General features: G+C 39.5%; 1 protein-coding gene across 1 annotated transcript in view; it reads right to left on the bottom strand.

Moving 5' to 3' along the window:
* The window catches only part of LOC128660454 (tetratricopeptide repeat protein 30A), a 271,599-nt gene that overhangs the window by 178,908 nt on the left and 73,004 nt on the right, over positions 1–19,687 (bottom strand). The window contains exons 11-14 of the mRNA XM_053714304.1: positions 7,164–7,217; positions 6,213–6,278; positions 4,834–4,910; positions 4,534–4,744 (exon numbers count right to left, since the gene is read on the bottom strand). Coding sequence (XP_053570279.1) covers positions 4,534–4,744; positions 4,834–4,910; positions 6,213–6,278; positions 7,164–7,217 — 408 coding nt within the window. The remainder of the gene's footprint in view (positions 1–4,533; positions 4,745–4,833; positions 4,911–6,212; positions 6,279–7,163; positions 7,218–19,687) is intronic.

The following is a 19,687-nucleotide window of genomic DNA, read 5'->3' as shown; positions in this document are numbered from 1 at the left end:
AAGGTTTCTGACCCCTCTAAATCGGTGCTGGTCAGCCTTTCCCAAATGTCTGATGAGGAGGATACTTCAGTAGCTTCTGAAGGTGAGATCTCAGACTCTGACATGATAGGGGTAAATTCTACAGAATCTGAAGAAGTTAATTTCAGATTTAAACTTAAACACCTCCGGTTGCTTTTGAAGGAGGTTCTAGCTACTTTGGATGATTCCGAACCTTCTGGCGTTGTCAACCCTAAAAAGTCAATACAACTTAACAGAGTTGATGATGCTCCCTGTTTTATCTGTTCCAGACAAGATGTCGGAAATTATAGCTCAGGAATGGGATAAGCCAGGGATTCCTTTTTCCCCTTCCCCTGTTTTTAAAAAAATGTTTTCTTGTTGCTGACTCCATTTGTGACTTGTGGCGCACTGTGCCTAAGGTAGAAGGAGCTATTTCTACTCTAGCCAAAAGAACTACTATTCCTATAGAGGATAGTTGTTCCTTCAAGGATCCCATGGATAAGAAGCTAGAGGCTTACTTAAAAAAAGATGTACATCCATCAAGGATTACAGAGTCAACCTGCTGCAAGTATTGCTACAGTTGCGGGAGCAGCATCTTATTGGTGCGATGCTTTGTCTGAGCTGATCTCAGAAGAGACTACTATAGAAGAGATCCAAGATAGGATCAAGGCTCTTAAACTGGCTAATACTTTTATCTGCAATGCCAAAATGCAGGTGATTAGACTGGGAGCCAAGATGTCTGGCTTCACTGTTCTAACTCGCAGAGCTCTGTGGCTAAATTCTTGGTCAGCTGATGTGTCTTCCAAGTCAAAGCTTTTGTCTTTACCTTATAAGGGTAAGACTTTATTTGGTCCTGGTCTGGCAGAGATCATTTACGAAATTACGGGTGGAAAGGGATCTTTCCTACCTCAGGACAAGAAGAATAGACCTTAAGGTCATCAGAATTCTAATTTTCGTTCGTTTGGAATTCCAAAGGACAGAAATATTTCTCCTCTTCTTCCAAACAAGAGCAATCCAAGACCTCATGGATGTTCAGTCAGCCATGGAATAAGGGGAAGCAAACCAAGAAGCCTTCCACTGATTCTAAATCAGCATGAAGGGTCCGTCCCCGGTCATGTCCTGGATCAGGTAGGGGGCAGACTTTCCATTTTTTTATCAAGCTTGGATACGAGATGTTCCAGACCCTTGGGCTGTGGACATAGTATACCAGGCTTAGAGAATAGGTGTCAGGACTTGTCCTCCAAGGGTCAGATTCATCCTCTCAAGCTTATCTGCAGACCAGATAAAGAGAGAGGCCTCAGGGAATTGCAGTGGGGCCTTACCTAGACAACATCTTGGTTCAGGCGTCATCTTTTCAACTAGCAAAATCTCATGCAGAGATGTTGTTGTCTTTTCTAAATTCCCACAGATGGAAAGTGAATCTGGAAAAGAGTTACCTTGTTCCTACAAGGATGCGTTTCTTAGGGACAATCATAGATTCCCTGTCCATGAATATTTTCCTGACGGATATCAGAAAATCCAAACTTCTTGCTTCGTGCCTTTCTCTCCAGTCTGCTATTCGTCCATGAGTGGCTCAATGCATGGAGGTGATTGGTCTGATGGTAGTTTCCATGGACATCATTTCTTTTGCTCGGTTCCATCTGAGACCTCTGCAACTATTCATGCTCAGTCAATGGAACAGAGACCATTCCGATCTATCGCAAAGGATATATCTGGATCCCCTATCAAGAGACTCTCTCTTGTGGTGGATTTCACAGGACCATCTGTCTCGGGGCACTTGCTTCCTGAGACCTTCCTGGGTGATTGTGACCACGAATGCCAGCATGTTAGGCTGGGGAGCAGTTTGGGGCTCACTAAAAGCTCGGGGCCTGTGGACTTGCGGGGGAGTCTTCTCTTCCGAAAAACATCTTAGAGTTGAGAGCAATCTTCAATGCCTTGACAGCTTGGCCTCAATTATCTTTAGTCCAATTTATCAGATTCCAGTCGGACAACATCACCTCGGTGGCTTACATCAACCATCAGGGAGGAATTTGGAGTTCCTTAGCAATGAAGAAGGTGACTCGCATTCTGCAGTGGGGGGAAGTTCACGATTGTCTCCTATCTGCCATCCATATTCCAGGGATGGACAACTGGGAGGTGGATTTTCTGAGCAGACAGACTTTTCATCCCGGGGAGTGGGCTCTCCATCCGGAGGGGTTTTCAAAGATAACCCTCAGGTGGGGGGTTCCGGAATTGGATCTGATGGCGTCTCGTCAAAACGCCAAGCTTCCAAAGTATGGTTCAAGGTCAAGAGATCCTCAGGCCGTTCTGATAGACACTCTGGCAGTTTGTTGGATCTTCAATCTGACATACCCGTTTCCTCCGTTCCACAAGTTATTGCTCGTATCAAACAGGAGAGAGCATATGTGATTTTAATAGCTCCTGCATGGCCTTGCAGGATCTGGTTCATGGATCTAGTGAAGATGTCATTTCTTCCACCTTTTAAGTTACCTCTGAGCAAAAACCTTCTACTTCAGGGTCCCTTCCTCCATCCAAATCTAGATTCTCTGAAGCTGACTGCTTGGAGATTGAACGCCTAGTTTTGGCTAGGTGTGGCTTCCCTGAGACGGTCATACCCTCTTGGTGTGAATCGAAGGGTTTCTCTTGGAGAAGGGTAAGGTTTTCCAGAATTTTATCTTTCCTTCAGTAGGGCCTGGAGAAGGATTTGTCAGTCAGTACTCTGAAGGGTCAGATTTCTGCACTATCTATTCTTTTGCACAAAGTCTGGCAGATTTTCCAGATGTCCAATTTTTTGTTCAGGCTCTGGTCAGAATCAGGCTTGCGTTTAAACCTGTTGCGCCTCCTTGGAGCCTTAACCTTATTCTTAAAGTTTTGCAACAGGCTCCGTTTGAGCCAATGCATTTTGTTGATATTAAATTGTTATCTTGGAAGGTTTTGTTTCTTCTTGCTATTTCTTCTGTTCGCAAGGGGTTTCTAAGCTTTCAGCTGTGCAGTATGATTCCCCTTATCTTATCTTTCATGCGGATAAGGCGGCCCTTCGTAATAAGATGGGATTTCTTCCTAAGGTAGTGTCAGATTGCAATATTAATCAGGAAATTGTTCCTTCTTTTTGTCCCAATCCTTCTTCCCAGAAGGAACGGCTTTTGCATAACCTGGATGTTGTGCATGCTCTAAAATTTTACCTTCAAGCAACTAAAGATTTTCGGCAATCTACTGCCCTGGTCGCTGTTTTGTCTGGTAAGCCTAAGGATCAGAAGGCCACTTCTACTACCCTTTCTCTCTGGTTAAGAAGTGTTATCTGGTTAGCTTATGAGACAGCTGGACAGCAACCTCCTGAGAGAATTACAGCTCATTCCACTAGGGCTGTCTCCTCTTCCTGGGGTTTCAAAAATTAAGCTTCTGTGGAGCAAATTTGCAATGCGGCAACATGGTCCTCTTTGCATACCTTTTCCAAATTCTACAAATGTGATACTTTTGCCTCGGCTAAAGCTTCCTTTGGGAGAAAAGTTCTTCAAGCGGTGGTGCCTTCTGTTTAGGTCTGCCTGTCTTGTTCTCCCTCCCTTTTAATTCTGTGTCCTTTAGCTTGGGTATTGGTTCCCACTAGTAATTGGAATGAAGTCGTGGACTCTCCATGCCATAGGAAAGAAAACAATATTTATGCTTACCTGATAAATTTATTTATTTTCGGGCATGGAGAGTCCACAACCCCGCCCTTGTTTAAATTTAAGAAGGCAGTTTTTTTGTGTTTACCTCAAGCACCTCTATACCCTTGTGTTATATCTTTTTTTTTGTTTGTTTCCTTCGGCCAAATGACTGGGGGTTATGGGTAAGGGAAGTGACACTTAACAGCTCTGCTGGGCTGCTCTTTGCCTCATCCTGCTGGCCAGGAGTTGAATATCCCACTAGTAATTGGAATGAAGTTGTGGACTCTCCATGCCCGGAAATAAATACATTTATCAGGTAAGCATAAATTTTGTTTTTAAATGTATATTTTATGTGTTTTGTGATACTTTTTAGACTTGTGTAACAGTTAACCAGAGCTCTGATGTCGTGGTAATCATTCTAGCACAAATCGCAAATGCTTTCACACATTTATTTTCAACTTGTAATACGGGCGGAATTTAACTTGTGCATAAACAGCCTTGAAAACCCAATATCATGTGCGTGCAAATGATAGCTCTCCACTCGTAATCTAGCCTAAGGTGTTTACAGTCCCTTTAAATTCTGCTCTTCCAATGGATTATGACATTTTTTGAGTTCTATATCTCTTTAAATACATTACTCTTGGTACACCCGTTTACACATGCAGTTGATTTATTTATTTATTAATCAATTCTCTTATAAAAGATCACATATGTAATACTCCTGCTATTAAAAGTGAGCTATGAATATATGATAAAACCACATGGGTGAGTTGCAATACATTCTAGATTTACACACAATCTACACAATATAATTACAGATCTGCTATATCTCTACATAAACGTTTAACTGTAATAGTGCTAATGAAGCAATATTTGTACTAAATATACTTACATTATCGTAGTGTTTTTTAACAATAGGCTCATAAAAACCTATGGCCTCTTTGTACTTGTTTTCCTGCATGAACAGCACATGGGCTACGTTCAGTTTCCAAACATCATGTTCATTACAAAACTCCACTGATTTACGGAAGATTTTTTCCACCATCTGGTAGTTCTCCATGTTCCAATAAATTTTAGCCTGGGCCATTAAAACAGGTATGTACCTATTTTTAAAAAAAATACATGGTTATTTGGTAAAACATAAGGACTAGGTTGCATTCGCAATTGTAAACATTCAAAATAATGCTCTTACTTTTCCAAGGCTTCATCGTATTCACCTACAGCTTTCTTAGCAGCTTCATCGTCACGATTATGTTTGGCTTCTTGTACCTAGGGACGTATAAAAATATTAAACAACACTCTTTTTAAATTTTCAGTAATGTAAATTGACATAAAACTCAAAATTGAAATCCTCATAAAATATTGAATTACGTGTAGTAAAAACAAAACAAAAACTTTGTAGTGTACTTATGTAATTATGATCACTGCCCAATAGCTATGTACATTCGGATCCTTTGTGAGGATGCAGAAGTAGACGGCCACTCGTGCAGTTCAACTCTTTTCAAAGCCGGACTTATTTGTGTCAAAGATCAACACAAGAATAATTATGGCTCCGAATAGAGCCAAATGGCACGAGCACCCGCCTACTTCCGCATTTGGATCCTCACTAAGGATCTGTATGTACATATCTATTACCTAATATGTTTAAATTATTTTTTAAAATAATATCAATATTATCAATTAAGGACATGTGTGCAAGACTTTATATAAAACAAACAAAAAAAATGTATCTGCTTTAAATCTATATAAAAAGTGCTTCTTTAGTTAAAAACAAAACAAAATAAAAGATAAAAAAAGATATGGAACGAATAAAAAAAAACAAAAAACTATTTACTTAGACATTCTCAGCATAGCCCCCGTCTACATCTAGATAAGCAAGCAAACATTAAAAACCAGGTTCTAATGTTGCATGATTTTTGCAGCAGATGTCCTCTACTGATCATGGATATTAAACCGACGGGAGATATTTTATGGTGTCTATCAGCAACACTTAAAAGAAAAAAAACTATTTCTTCCTGTAGAGACCCAAGCCTCCTTGAGGGGTTGTAACAGGAAGTAATGGACACCGCACAAATGAAATTAAAAATGGAATTAAAGGTAAAAATATTTTTAAATGATTCCTATTAAATATAACCCACTGTTTTGTGTTTTTGGTTACAACAATTAAACAGTTTTACATCCTTTTATTATGTAAAATGGGCAAACACAGCTCTACTAAAGAAGGCCAAGCAAAAAGCCAAGACATTTTTTTATTTTTCAAGAGATGCAGAATTTAAAAAGTACAGAATTTAAAAAGTAAAATAAGGAAAATTGACAAACTGCTGAAAATGTGTAAATGAGTTATCAAAGCCTGTTATAACATTTTGGAATGGATTTGACTTTGGAAACCCACACACAGTTCACAAGGGAATTCTGGTTTATTGGAATGGAGCCCTTAGATCATTTAATTCTCAGCACAAGTTTATCATACTGCTACCAGATGGGTCTAATGAGTTGTGCTGCAAACCCTTCCTGTATACATTTAAAATAAGAGTATGAGTAAATACTTTTTTATTCAGATCAAACAAATACCTGTTTTGTTAATTTTCTCAGTTGTTCGGTCAACATTCCAGCTAGTTTATCTAGCTTTAGGAAAGCCTAAAGAAAACAAGAAAAAAAATGCAAAAAAGTGATTTATATGTGACAGACAGAAATAAAACGTAGTGGGTTGGATCACATTTCAAACCTAAAAAGTGTTTTTTTTTAAAAAATAAATAAAAAAAAAGACTCTCCATTAGAGTCCATAATATTAAAGTTGTTACAACCATGTGTTATGTTTACAAATGGAATATACAGCTGTATTTTGGATTGCACTTGAGAGCAACACTTAAAGGGACAGGAAACTCCAAAATTTTCTTTTGTGATTCAGATAGAACATACAGTTTTAAAACAACTTTCCAATTTACTTCTACTATCAAAATTGCTTAATTCTCTTTTTATTGTTTTCTGAAAGAACAGCATTGCACTACTGGCAGCTACCTGAATACATCTAGTTAGCCAATCACAAGAAACAAATGTGTACAGGCACCAATCAATAGCTAGCTCCCAATAGTGTAACATATGTGCGTATTCTTTTTTCATCAATGAATACCAACAGAACAAAGCACATTTGAAAATAGAAGTAAATTTAAAAGTGTCTTAAAGTTACATGCTCTATCTGAATCCTGCAAGTTTAAACTTTCCTTTCCCTTTAACTTGCCATTTATATACAAGTGCAATGAGCAAGCTAATAGTACACTCTGCACTATCCATTAAAAATATAGGGTGAGTTTTAAAGGTTTTGACAACATTAAGATGCTTTGGCTAAAATATTTAACCATGCACTTATAATACCAGACTGTGTGTTATTCTTTGTGCAAGAATAACGCACCTTTAACTATCAATTGCGCTTCACTTGTAATAAAGTATGATAATATAAAATCACTTTAATGACCCCTTAAATAACTGTTTCTTGTGGCAGACTTTTTTGTAAATAAAACATACCTCATCAGGAGCTGTCTGGCACGTTATCATGGCATCCAGAAATTCATACAAGTACTGAAACAGAGATCAGAGAATCACAGTAATGGAAATGAGTCAATTAGATTAAAAAAAATGGATGGATAAAAGGAAAATATTTAAAAAGAAGTTGGAGAAGAAAGTGCATAGAAAATAAAAAGAAATGTTAGAGAAAGCAGGGAAGATGAGGGGGCAGTGACTAAAGGAGGAAAATGAAAGAGCACAGAAGTGATGGATTTGCTTGCATATTGTTAATCATTTGTAATGCTACTAAATGTTTGTGTAGTGTGTTTTGTTTTCATTTTCTATTTTACAGATGTGTTACTTAAACGTTTTCTTTGTGTGTCACTAACGATCCCCATTAAAACCCCATGTTCTGACTTAAAAAAAAAAATTATTATTATTTTTGTGGTCTTGGTGCTTATTAATACTATTCCCAAAGAGCAGGTGATTCTCTTTCCAATGAGAGACAATGATAATCTGTAGCTGCTAAGGGAGCTGAGATTGAGGGTTTTGAATCACCTCCCCTTATCCAACTCCCTTACAGCTAGACTAACCCCGCCCCTTTGTGGCAAGATCTCCGGATTTCCCATTGAAGGCTTGGGAGTGCTGCCTACTGGGCCACCAACAATCCCCAGCCTGTAGTGCAGAGGAATCACTGAAAACAGCTTCTGATCGGCAGTTACCCTACATTATAAGAACAGCTCGTCATGCCCACACAGGCCGTGATGCACATGACAAGAATGGATCGTCATGCCAATCAAACCGGTCAAAATTTAACACACTATCTGAATCATGGAAAAAAACAAAATCTATGCTTTCTTACCTGACATGGAAAATCCACTACGTCATTCCAATTACTAGTGGGATATTCAACTCCTGGTCAGCAAGAGGAGGCAAAGAGCACCCCAGCAAAGCTGTTAAGTGTAACTTCCCTTATCCATAATCCCCAGTAATTCAGCCGAAGGAAAAGGGAAAAAGAAGAAAACACAAGGGTGAAAAAGGTGCCTGAGGTTTACTCAAAAAAACTGCTGAATTATAATAAAAAAAAAAAGAGGGTGGGGTCGTTGACTCTCCATGTCCCGGAAAGAAAGCAATTTATCAGGTAAGCATACATTTTGTTTTCTTTCCTAAGACATGGAGAGTCCACAACATCATTCCAATTACTAGTGGGAACCAATACCCAAGCTAGAGAACACAAAATGAACATGGAGGGAGAAAAAGGCAGGAGGACCAAAACAGGCAACAACGCTTGAAGAACCTTTCTCCCAAAAGAAGCCTCAGCCGAGGCAAAAGTATCAAATTTGTAGAATTTGGAAAAAGTATGCAGAAAGGACCATGTAGCCGCCTTGCAAATCTGTTCCACAGAAGCTTCATTTTTGAAAGCCCAAGAAGAGGAGACAGCCCTAGTTGAATGAGCCGTAATTCTCTCAGGAGGCTGCTGTCCAGCAGTCTCATAAGCCAAACGAATCAAATTTCTCAACCAGAGAGACAGAGTAGTAGAAGTGGCCTTAACAGATTAAGGCTCCACAGGGAGCAACGGGTTTAAATACAGGCCTGATTCTAACCAGGGTCTGAACAAAGGCTTGAACATCTGGTAAGTCTGCCAGAGGTTTGTGCAAAAGGATAGATAGGGCAGAAATCTGACCCTTTAGAGTACTGACCGATAAACCCTTCTCCAGGCCATCCTGAAGAAAAGACAAAATCCGGGGAATCCTCACCGGCTCCAGGAGAACCCTTTAGCTTCACACCAATAAAGATATTTACGCCATAACTTATGGTAAATCTTGCGAGTAACAGGTTTGCGAGCCTGGAGCATAGTTTCAATGACCGCTTCAGAAAAACCACGTCTAAACAGAACTAGGCGTTCAATCTCCAAGCAGTCAGCTTCAGAGAATTTAAGTTTGAATGGAGGAAAGGACCCTGAATTAGAAGGTCCTTCCTCAGAGGTAACCTCCAGGGAGGTAGAGATGACATCCGTACCAGATCAGTGAACCAGATCCTGCAAGGCCATGCAGGAGCTATTAGGATTACTGGTGCTCTCTCCTGTTTGATACGAGCAAAGAGTCGTGGAAGGAGAGCAAACGGAGGAAACTGGTAAGCCAGAGAGAAAATCCAAGGAACTGCTAGGGCATCTATCAGAACAGCCTGATCCCTTGACCTTAACACCATACTTTGGAACCTTGCCGTTTTGGCGGGACACCATCAGATCCCACTCTGGAACCCCCCACCTGAGGGTTATTGAGAGAACACTTACGGATGGAGAGCCCACTCCCCAGGATGAAAGGTCTGTCTGCTCAGAAAATCTGTTTTGCGCCAAAAAGTGTGTTTGGGGGCGTGGTTTTTGGCGCAAAACTTTTCACTACAAAATGGACACTTTTGACAACCAGCTGGCAGTCTTGAGAAAGGCCTAGAGGAGGCCGAAACGCATTGACCACAACTGGTAAGCACTATTCTGATTTTATATAAGTTTTTAGTACCATCTACACTATTGTTGTTTTTATTTGCTTTTAGGTTTAATTTATGATTTAAAAAGAAATAAAGTATTTTTTTTTTGGATTGGAGTTTCTCTCAACCACCAAAGGCTCTCACCATCAGGAACAGGAACACTAGCCCATTAATTGGGTTTGACCTAAAAGACCGTTGACTTTATTCTCACCATCAGGAACCTCAGACAGACTCTCACCACTAGGAAAATAAGGTTTCCTTTTTTACACATTATTAACTTTTGACTTTTATTTGGATCTTCACATTTAACCTTTTTTAGAATTTTGTTTCTTGGATCACAATCACTGACTTTGTTTTTTTTTTTTCATTTTTTGAGCAGCATTTTTTAATTTTTTTTCCTTTGTAATTTTTTCAATTTTTCACATAATTTTTTTCACTTTTGAATAAGCAAGTTGACACTGTTTTCTTTATATTTGCAATCACTAAGGATAATTTTTCACTCCCTTTTTATACACATTATCACCACCAACACTGGTACATAATATCTCTTACAGTATCCTCCTCCTAGTCGATATCTGCAATCCATTCATTTGATTTACTGCATTTTTTTAATCCACACATTGGATTGATTTCTTTCAGACATTGTTTAGAATTTTAACTTTCTCATATTTTTATTGGGGCTACCATTATTATTGCCTCTGTATCATTTTATATTCAGTGTTTTTATATAGATATATTCAATATTTAATTTGTACAAGAGTGGATCCACAGCTTATTGTTTTTATTGTCATTTATTACCACTGTACCCACCGTGGCATGTTTTATTCTTGTGTAAAGTACTAGATTTACAATTAAAATATTTCTAAACACACACTCTACACATTGTACAGCACCTAGCCCATTTGAGGCGCTCTGAACACATTTATTTTCTTAGTACATTTTCCAAGCTAGCTAGTTAGCCTACTGTTCAGAGCTATAGGTGCTCGTCTTTGGCGCTACACCCCATCAAAATCCATGTTGTCATGAATTGACCTTCCTGGACTAATGAAAGAATGGAACGAATAGTTTTCATCTTAAAGGACGAAACTCTGAGGAATTTGTTTAGACACTTTAGATCTAGGATGGGACGAAAAGTTCCCTACTTTTTGGAAACCACAAATAGATTTGAATAGAATCCTAGTCCTTGTTCCTTTACTCCCAGGAAGGATAGGTCTTTCACGCAATTTCAGAAGGCCTCCCTCTTTACCTGGTGTGAGGTGTGAGGATAATCTTGACAGGAGAAATCTGCCCCTTAGAGGGCAAGACTTGAATCCTATTCTGTAACCCTGGGATACTATGTCCACAGCCCATGGATCTGGGACATTGCGTATCCAAACCTGCTGAAAAAGAGAAAGCCTGCCCCCACCTGATCCAAACTGAGATCGGGGGCGGACCCTTCATGCTGATTTAGAGTCAGCAGAAGGCTTTTTGGTTTGTTTTCCCTTGTTTCAGGGCTGGCTGGATTTCCAAGTGGACCTTGATTGGTCTGGTTTATAAGCGGAAGAGGAGGTCTTCTGTCCATTAAAGTTGCGAAAGGAATGAAAATTAGAAGACTGACGACCCCTAGGTCTATTCTTTTTGTCCTGAGGTAGGAAAGATCCCATTCCACCCGTAATCTCAGAAATGATTTCCGCCAGACCAGGTCCAAACAGAGTTTTACCCTTATAAGGTAAAGCCAAAAGCTTGGCCTTTGAAGAAACATCAGCCGACCAAGATTTTAACCACAGAGCTCTGCGGGCTAGCACAGTGAAGCTAGACATATTAGCTCCCAGTCTAATTATCTGCATGTTGACATCACAGATAAAGGTATTGGCCAGTTTGAGAGCTTTGATCCTATCTTGGATCTCTTCTACCGTAGTTTCCTCTGAAAAAAGATTAGACAAGGCATTGCACCAATAGGATGCTGCTCCCGCAACCGTGGAAATACTTGCTACAGGTTGCCACTGTAATCCTTGATGGATATACATCTTTTTTAAGTAAGCCTCTAGCTTCTTATCCATTGGATCCTTAAAAGAGCAACTATCCTCTATAGGAATGGTAGTTCTCTTAGCAAGAGTAGAAATAGCTCCTTCTACTTTAGGTACAGTGCGCTATGAGTCACGAATAGAGTAAGCAACAGTAAACATCTTGTAAACCCCTGGCTTATCCCATTCCTGAGCTATAATTTCAGACATCTTCCTTGGAACTGGAAAAACCTCCTCAGAAGATGGAGAATCATAAACTCTATCCAGTTTAGAAGACTTTGTGGGGTTGACAGCAACCGGAGGTTCAGAGTCGTCAAGTATCTAGAACCTCCTTCAATAGTAACCGGAGGTGCTCAAGCTTAAAGTGAATGTAAGTTTTGATGCAAAAGTGCCCGGTTTTTAAAAATTCTATTAAAAACAGGGGTACTTTAATTCATCAAAATTTACATTTCACTCGTTGTGAAAAAATACTTACCTTTTAAACTTGACAGCCGCTCCAGCTTCCCCCGGTCGTCGCAAGCCATTTCTGAAGCCAAAAATGATGGATGGTTCATCCTCCAATCACAGCTTTCCCGGAGGAATCAGTGTCTGATTCAACGCCGTGATTGGAGGAAGCCGGATTACTCATTTTTGACCCAGGAAAAGGTTTTGCGACGGGCGGAGGAAGCTGGAGCGGCTGTCAAGATTAAAATGGAAGTATTTTTTCACAACACGAGTGAAATGTAAATTTTGATGAATTAAAGTACCCCTGTTTTTAATCGAATTTTTAAAAACCAGGCACTTTAGCATCAAAATTTACATTCACATTAAATCTAACATTAACCTCTTCAGATTCTGAAGATTTTTCTGCTAAAGTGTCAGAGTCTGAGATTTCACCTTCAGAAGCTACTGACGTATTTTTCTTATCAGACAATTGATAAAGATTGACTAATGAAGACTTAGAATCAGAAGCCTTACTATCAGGCAACTATTTAGATTTTCTCTTACGCTTACCCGAGGAAGGGAAACCTGACAACGCCGCTAAAACTGCAGAGGTAATCTAAGCAGCAAAATCCCCAGATAAATAAACACCCCCAGGTGGTTGAGAGGACACAGAAAGCACAGTATCAGAAACAACTAAGGCTTGGGACGTTTGAGGAGAAAGCTGAGGCATGTCACGCACAGCATTATCCTGAGAGACACTTGGCTCAGAAGGAAGTAACTTGTCTTTAAATTTTAAAGTTTTAGTTAAACATGAGGAGCAAAATTGCATAGGCAGGACAATTTGGGCCTCTAAACACAGTAAACATTTATCCATAGAGATAGATAGATCCTGTTCGGAGTCCATAGCTATAGTAGAGCAGTTCCCACTAGCAATGACAAAATAAAATATATATTTTTTTAAATATCTACACAAAAAAAAATTATTAAAGGAAAAATATGAAATTTAAACATCAAATTTAATAATACATATAGATGGTTGATGTATTGAAAACAACCTCAGATTGCTTGAGGCTCCTACCGGCCAGAAAGACACCCCACTAGTAAGAGGAAAAAACGTAACTCTCTATGCAGAAATCCTCTCCTCTTAAACGATCCGGGTAGATGCTAGAAACAACCTTCTAGCTGCAACCGACACAAGAAGCCTCTAGCTGTGCAGGAAAGTTTTCACTATCTTCCTCAACGGCTCCACTCCGAAAACCGGAAGTGCGGGCATCACGTGAGCGAGACCCAAATGAACTGCTCCATCAGAAAAAAAAAGTGCGCATATATAGGCATATGTATGCTAACAAAAACCAACATTTTGGACTCTGAACATGGACTTTGTGACTGTCTATATATGATGCCTGGTTTGTCATTATAACACTCAATGGATCATATGGACACATAGCAGATTAGACCTTTACACATAGGAACTAATTATCCTCTGCATGCCAACATTATCTGACTTCGTTTTTTTCCCCTTCTTTTATTTTTTACTTCATATAGTGTGCCTCATATGCCTTTCATTAATTAATGATCCTGCAGTAAATTTACATTACTTTTTAGAGTAATGGTATTTAGTGATATTATTGGGTACTGATCATATGGCTCTACATCCTGCATTGAAATGTCTTTACCACAGTAGGTCTTGATTATTGATATTACTATCATCTTAACTCACATCTTTACTCCTTGAAAAATGATGCTTTGTCCCTGCAGAATAGGGAATATTGTGTTTAACATTTTCAACACTACGTATACTTAAAAGGATGGCGCTACACCCCATCAAAATCCATGTTGTCATGAATTGACCTTCCTGGACCAATGAAAGAATGGAACGAATAGTTTTCATCTTAAAGGACGAAACTCTGAGGAATTTGTTTAGACACTTTAGATCTAGGATGGGACAAAAAGTTCCCTCCTTTTTGGGAACCACAAATAGATTTGAATAGAATCCTAGTCCTTGTTCCTTTACTCCCAAGAAGGATAGGTCCTTCACGCAATTTCAGAAGGCCTCCCTCTTTACCTGGTGTGAGGTGTGAGGATAATCTTGACAGGAGAAATCTGCCCCTTAGAGGGCAAGACTTGAATCTTATTCTGTAACCCTGGGATACTATGTCCACAGCCCATGGATCTGGGACATCGCATATCTAAACCTGCTGAAAAAGAGAAAGCCTGCCCCCACCTGATCCAAACTGAGATCGGGGGCGGACACTTCATGCTGATTTAGAGTCAGCGGAAGGCTTTTTGTTTTGTTTTCCCTTGTTTCAGGGCTGGCTTGATTTCCAAATGGACCTTGATTGGTCTGGTTTATAAGAAGAAGAGGAGGACTTTTGTCTCTTAAAGGTGCGAAAGGAACGAAAATTAGAAGACTGTCGACCCCTAGGTCTATTCTTTTTGTTCCGAGGTAGGAAAGATCCCATTCCACCCGTAATCTCAGAAATGATTCCCGCCAGACCAGGTCCAAACAGAGTTTTACCCTTATAAGGTAAAGCCAAAAGCTTGGCCTTTGAAGAAACATCAGCCACCACAGTGAAAAAACTGAAGTTTAATAAAACGGTTTTAATACAGGAACAGATAAGCCCCATCTAGCGCAGCCCCATGAAGGGCAATAACTAAGAATAAGTCTCTCTACATAGAAGCAATAAAATATGATAAATCATATAATAAAGGAAATCCTCTATCATTAACCCCTAGCATCCCTTAGCCAAGTGAACTCCCTAAGTCTCATACTGCCAAGAATTGTCACAATATGAATCCTTAACTGATATGGATTATTATGTCCCAAAATGTATCTGATTATGAGGATTAACCTCTTAAGTGCTGCTGTCCTTCTGTACTTAGAAAGCAAAGGCACTTACCTTAGATCCAAATGTAAGACAGATGCTGCTCCTTAGGTGTGGAAGGTACTTCACTCCCTGTCATGGACCTGTAGGAAAAGAAAGAACAGAGTAACCAACTCTGGCTTTCTATAATAAAGGGTAGCAAAGTTTTAAAAGTAAAGCAAAGACGGGGGCGTGTCTAAGCCACGGCCATGTTCAGACATGAAATTCAGTAGCTCTGTTTACAGTTAAAAGAATCTAAGGATTATCTCATCACTACAATCTCTTTCGTCCTTATATTACTAAATATTCATTGTGGAAAAGTTCCGGAGTCCGGAGATACCATTTTAGCTGCGTTCCTGCAACTAGAGGTACCTAACTGGAAGAGATTGAAGACTGCGGCCTATGTCACATATTCATCACCGCATTTGACATATTTCATCATATTGGAACTCCTGTGTAACAGAAGTGAGTGTGAAGTGCTGAGAACTTGGAAACTACGGGGCATTCTAATTTACAATGGAGGCTGAAATATTAGCCATTTTGGAATGGATATCCCATGGGATGGACAAACACTATACTTCCCTCATGTTGAGCTTGAGAGCTGAGAGGAGTGACAAGTATACAGTTCAGTCTTGTGTTCAACTAAATCTCCTGGACATGATCAAAGAGAGCTGTGAAGAAGATACTTCTTCTGATCCAAACAAGGCTAATTACACAGCTGCACCATGAGAATCAGATGGAGCGGCCTCGCTATAAGTTAGTCTTTTAGACGTCTCGTTGCAAAGATATTTGACACCAGCATTTCGATCTGCTTTGAGAGGCTGGTCCTGGGTACCCTGGAGATGCGGCCAGTTGAAGGGGAACCCAGAATTGAATCTGAACCAAGGCGTCTTGGGAGACTAGTGCCGAGATCTGCTCTAGGGAGTTACTGTCCTTCCTCTGTATGTCTGGTCCCTAAAATATCTCCTGTCTACCTTCTATGTATATTCCGCAATAGATGCTTACTGTCCTCTGAGTCTTCAGACTGTAACTAGTGTGATCCGGTGGAGCTCTCAGAGGATTTAGGACACTGTGTTTTCTGCACAAGGCATAGGGTAGAGGTAGGAGGGGACTCTAGACCCAAGCTGTGAGGATAAGATCTTTGCTCTCTGCCTCACATACTCATCTCTCCTGGAGTTTTATTTTGTTCACTCAACCGTGCTACCTACATTATGGCACCAAGACAGTATATTAAATGTGGAAATAGTGTTCTTCTATATTATCCTATGTTTCACTTTTAGATGTATATATAGGCATATGTATGTTAAAAAAAAAAAACATTTTGGACTCTGAACATGGACTTTGTGACTGTCTATATATGATGCCTGGTTTGTCATTATAACACTCAATGGATCATATGGACACATAGCAGATTAGACCTTTACACATAGGAACTAATTATCCTCTGCATGCCAACATTATCTGACTTCGTTTTTTTCCCCTTCTTTTATTTTTTACTTCATATAGTGTGCCTCATATGCCTTTCATTAATTAATGATCCTGCAGTAAATTTACATTACTTTTTAGAGCAGTGCTTTCCAAACTGTGTGTCGTGACACATTAGTGTGTCAGCGACAGTGTGTAGGTGTGTCCCTGCTTCAGCACACATTTTTTTTTAATAAAAAATTATTTTAAAATGTATTTGCTTTCCGACTTTCCACCTGCCTGCTACGCATATCACGTGGTTGACACATGATTGATACCTAGTGGGTCACATAGATCATCTTAACCTATTGCCACAGCTTAGTGGGAACTGAAACTATTCCTGTTGGGACTTTGGTGGCACATTGGCTCCTGACTGCACGTGTAGTCTCCTCAATCGACTCATGACTGCATGTGTAGTTAGTGAATGGGCCCGCAGTGTGTTTGCAGCTTAGGCAGTAGTCAGTGCAACTCGCAGAGCTCTGAAGGCAGCAGCTTAAACGCTGAGCTGAAGTCAGAAGGCAAAGTGGTTTTTTTGCAGCTAGCTCCCATTAGTACAGGTGGCCCTCGGTTTACAACGGTTCAATTTGCACTGTTTCAGAATAACAACCTTTTTTTTCAGTCATGTGACTGCTATTGAAAAGCATTGAGAAGCAGTGCATTGATTAAAATAGCCAGTAGGTGGAGCTGTCTGCCTGTGTTGCAGCAAAGATATGCAAGCCAAGCACACAAGCAGGCTGAAATTAATCAGTTTAGCTAGCTAGACCTGAGTTATGGAGCAGCTTTCAAAGGAACAAGATCTTCCTGTCTATAAATCAGTCCAGATTGGAATGCATAGAAAGAACTGTTTGCAAAAAAATGCAAGTAAAGTCTGTGTTGTGTGATTATTGTATTAGGTTTATAATGCTGTTTAGCAAATCTTTTTGTTCATTTAACTTAGTTTAATTATATATTCTGTGTTGTGTGATTATTTTATTAGGTTTATAATGCTGTTTAACATTTAAAGTCTTCATTTCAAAGCTTTAAAAATAATGTATTAGGTGTTACTTATGACAATTTTGAGAGGGGCCTGGAACCTAACTCCCTCACTTCCCATTGACTTACATTATAAACTGGGTTTCATTTTACAACGGTTTCGATTTACAACCATTCCTTCTGGAACCTAACCCCGGTGTAAACTGAGGGCTACCTGTACATTGCTGCTGGATAGGAAGTGGAAGCTTAAAAATGCTTGATGATGAAATGCGAGTGTCTTTAGCTAATATTCCACCAAATATTCAGAAACTGTGTTCATCCCATCAACCTCATACATCCCATTAAAATAGTAAGTAGCTATTGGTGTTACTAAACTTTTTTAAATTCTTGCACATACTGTTACTTGTAAATACATTTTGTTATTATATCATTTATGTATGTGTCCGTATCTCTTAAAACAAGTTAGTTTAACCTCCTGTTTGCTGGTACAACTGAATTACTGTGTTGCTAAATGATGTAGGTCTAAAAAGTGTGTCACCAACATGAAAAGTTTGGAAAGCTCTGTTTTAGAGTAATGGTATTTAGTGATATTATTGGGTACTGATCATATGGCTCTACATCCTGCATTGAAATGTATTATTGCTCTTTACCACAGTAGGTCTTGATTATTGATATTATTATCATCTTAACTCACATCTTTACTCCTTGAAAAATTATGCTTTGTCCCTACAGAATAGGGAATGTTGTGTTTAACATTTTCAACACTACATATTCTTAAAAGGATATCGTCTTAGACAGATTTATATGAAACTATGGCTATATAGTTCTGTTGAAGCTTACCAAATTTATCTTTCTGATTTATTTTAAGGAAGAGTCCTAGTTCTTTCCTCGATGGTTTACTTGTATACGGCAGCTCATCTTCTCTAGTAATATATTAAAAACAGAATTTATGCTTACCTGATAAATTACTTTCTCTTACGGTGTATCCAGTCCACGGATTCATCCTTACTTGTGGGATATTCTCATTCCCTACAGGAAGTGGCAAAGAGAGCACACAGCAGAACTGTCCATATAGCTCCCCCTCAGGCTCCGCCCCCCCCAGTCATTCGACCGACGGTTAGGAGAAAAAGGAGAAACCATAGGGTGCAGTGGTGACTGTAGTTTTAAACAATAAAAATGTTATCCTGACTTAAATGCCAGGGCGGGCCGTGGACTGGATACACCGTAAGAGAAAGTAATTTATCAGGTAAGCATAAATTCTGTTTTCTCTTACAAGGTGTATCCAGTCCACGGATTCATCCTTACTTGTGGGATACCAATACCAAAGCTTTAGGACACGGATGAAGGGAGGGAACAAGTCAGGTAACCTAAACGGAAGGCACCACTGCTTGCAAAACCTTTCTCCCAAAAATATCCTCCGAAGAAGCAAAAGTATTGAATTTGTAAAATTTGGCAAAAGTATGCAGTGAAGACCACGTCGCTGCCTTACAAATCTGTTCAACAGAAGCCTCATTCTTAAAAGCCCATGTGGAAGCCACAGCTCTGGTGGAATGAGCTGTAATTCGTTCAGGAGGCTGCTGTCCAGCAGTCTCATAAGCCAATCGGATGATGCTTTTCAGCCAGAAGGAAAGAGAGGTAGCAGTTGCTTTCTGACCTCTCCTCTTACCAGAATAGACAACAAACAAGGATGATGTTTGTCTGAAATCTTCAGTTGCTTTTAAATAGAATTTTAAAGCACGAACCACATCAAGATTGTGTAATAGTCGTTCCTTCTTAGACACTGGATTAGGACACACAGAAGGAACAATGATTTCCTGGTTAATATTCTTATTAGAAACAACTTTCAGAAGAAAACCAGGTTTGGTACGCAAAACAACCTTATCTGCATGGAACACCAGATAGAGTGAATTACACTGCAAAGCAGACAATTCTGAAACTCTTCGAGCAGAGGAAATAGCTACCAAAAACAAAACCTTCCAAGATAATAACTTAATATCTATGGAATGTAAGGGTTCAAACGGAACCCCTTGAAGAACTGAAAGCACTAAATTAAGACTCCATGGAGGAGCCACAGGTTTATAGACAGGTTTAATTCTGACTAAAGTCTGTGCAAACGCTTGAAAGTCAGGTACTTCTGCCAGACGCTTGTGTAACAGGATAGACAGAGCAGATATCTGTCCCTTTAAGGAACTAGCTGACAAACCTTTCTCCAATCCTTCTTGGAGAAAAGACAATATCCTGGGAATCCTAATCTTACTCCACGAGTAACCCTTGGATTCACACCAACAAAGATATTTCCGCCATATCTTATGGTAAATCTTCCTGGTGACAAGCT

The sequence above is a fragment of the Bombina bombina genome, chromosome 5, assembly GCF_027579735.1.
Source record: "Bombina bombina isolate aBomBom1 chromosome 5, aBomBom1.pri, whole genome shotgun sequence".
NCBI classification, from domain to species: Eukaryota; Metazoa; Chordata; class Amphibia; order Anura; family Bombinatoridae; genus Bombina; species Bombina bombina.
Note: the sequence above shows the minus strand (reverse complement) of the source record. Positions and strands in the feature narration are given on the sequence as shown.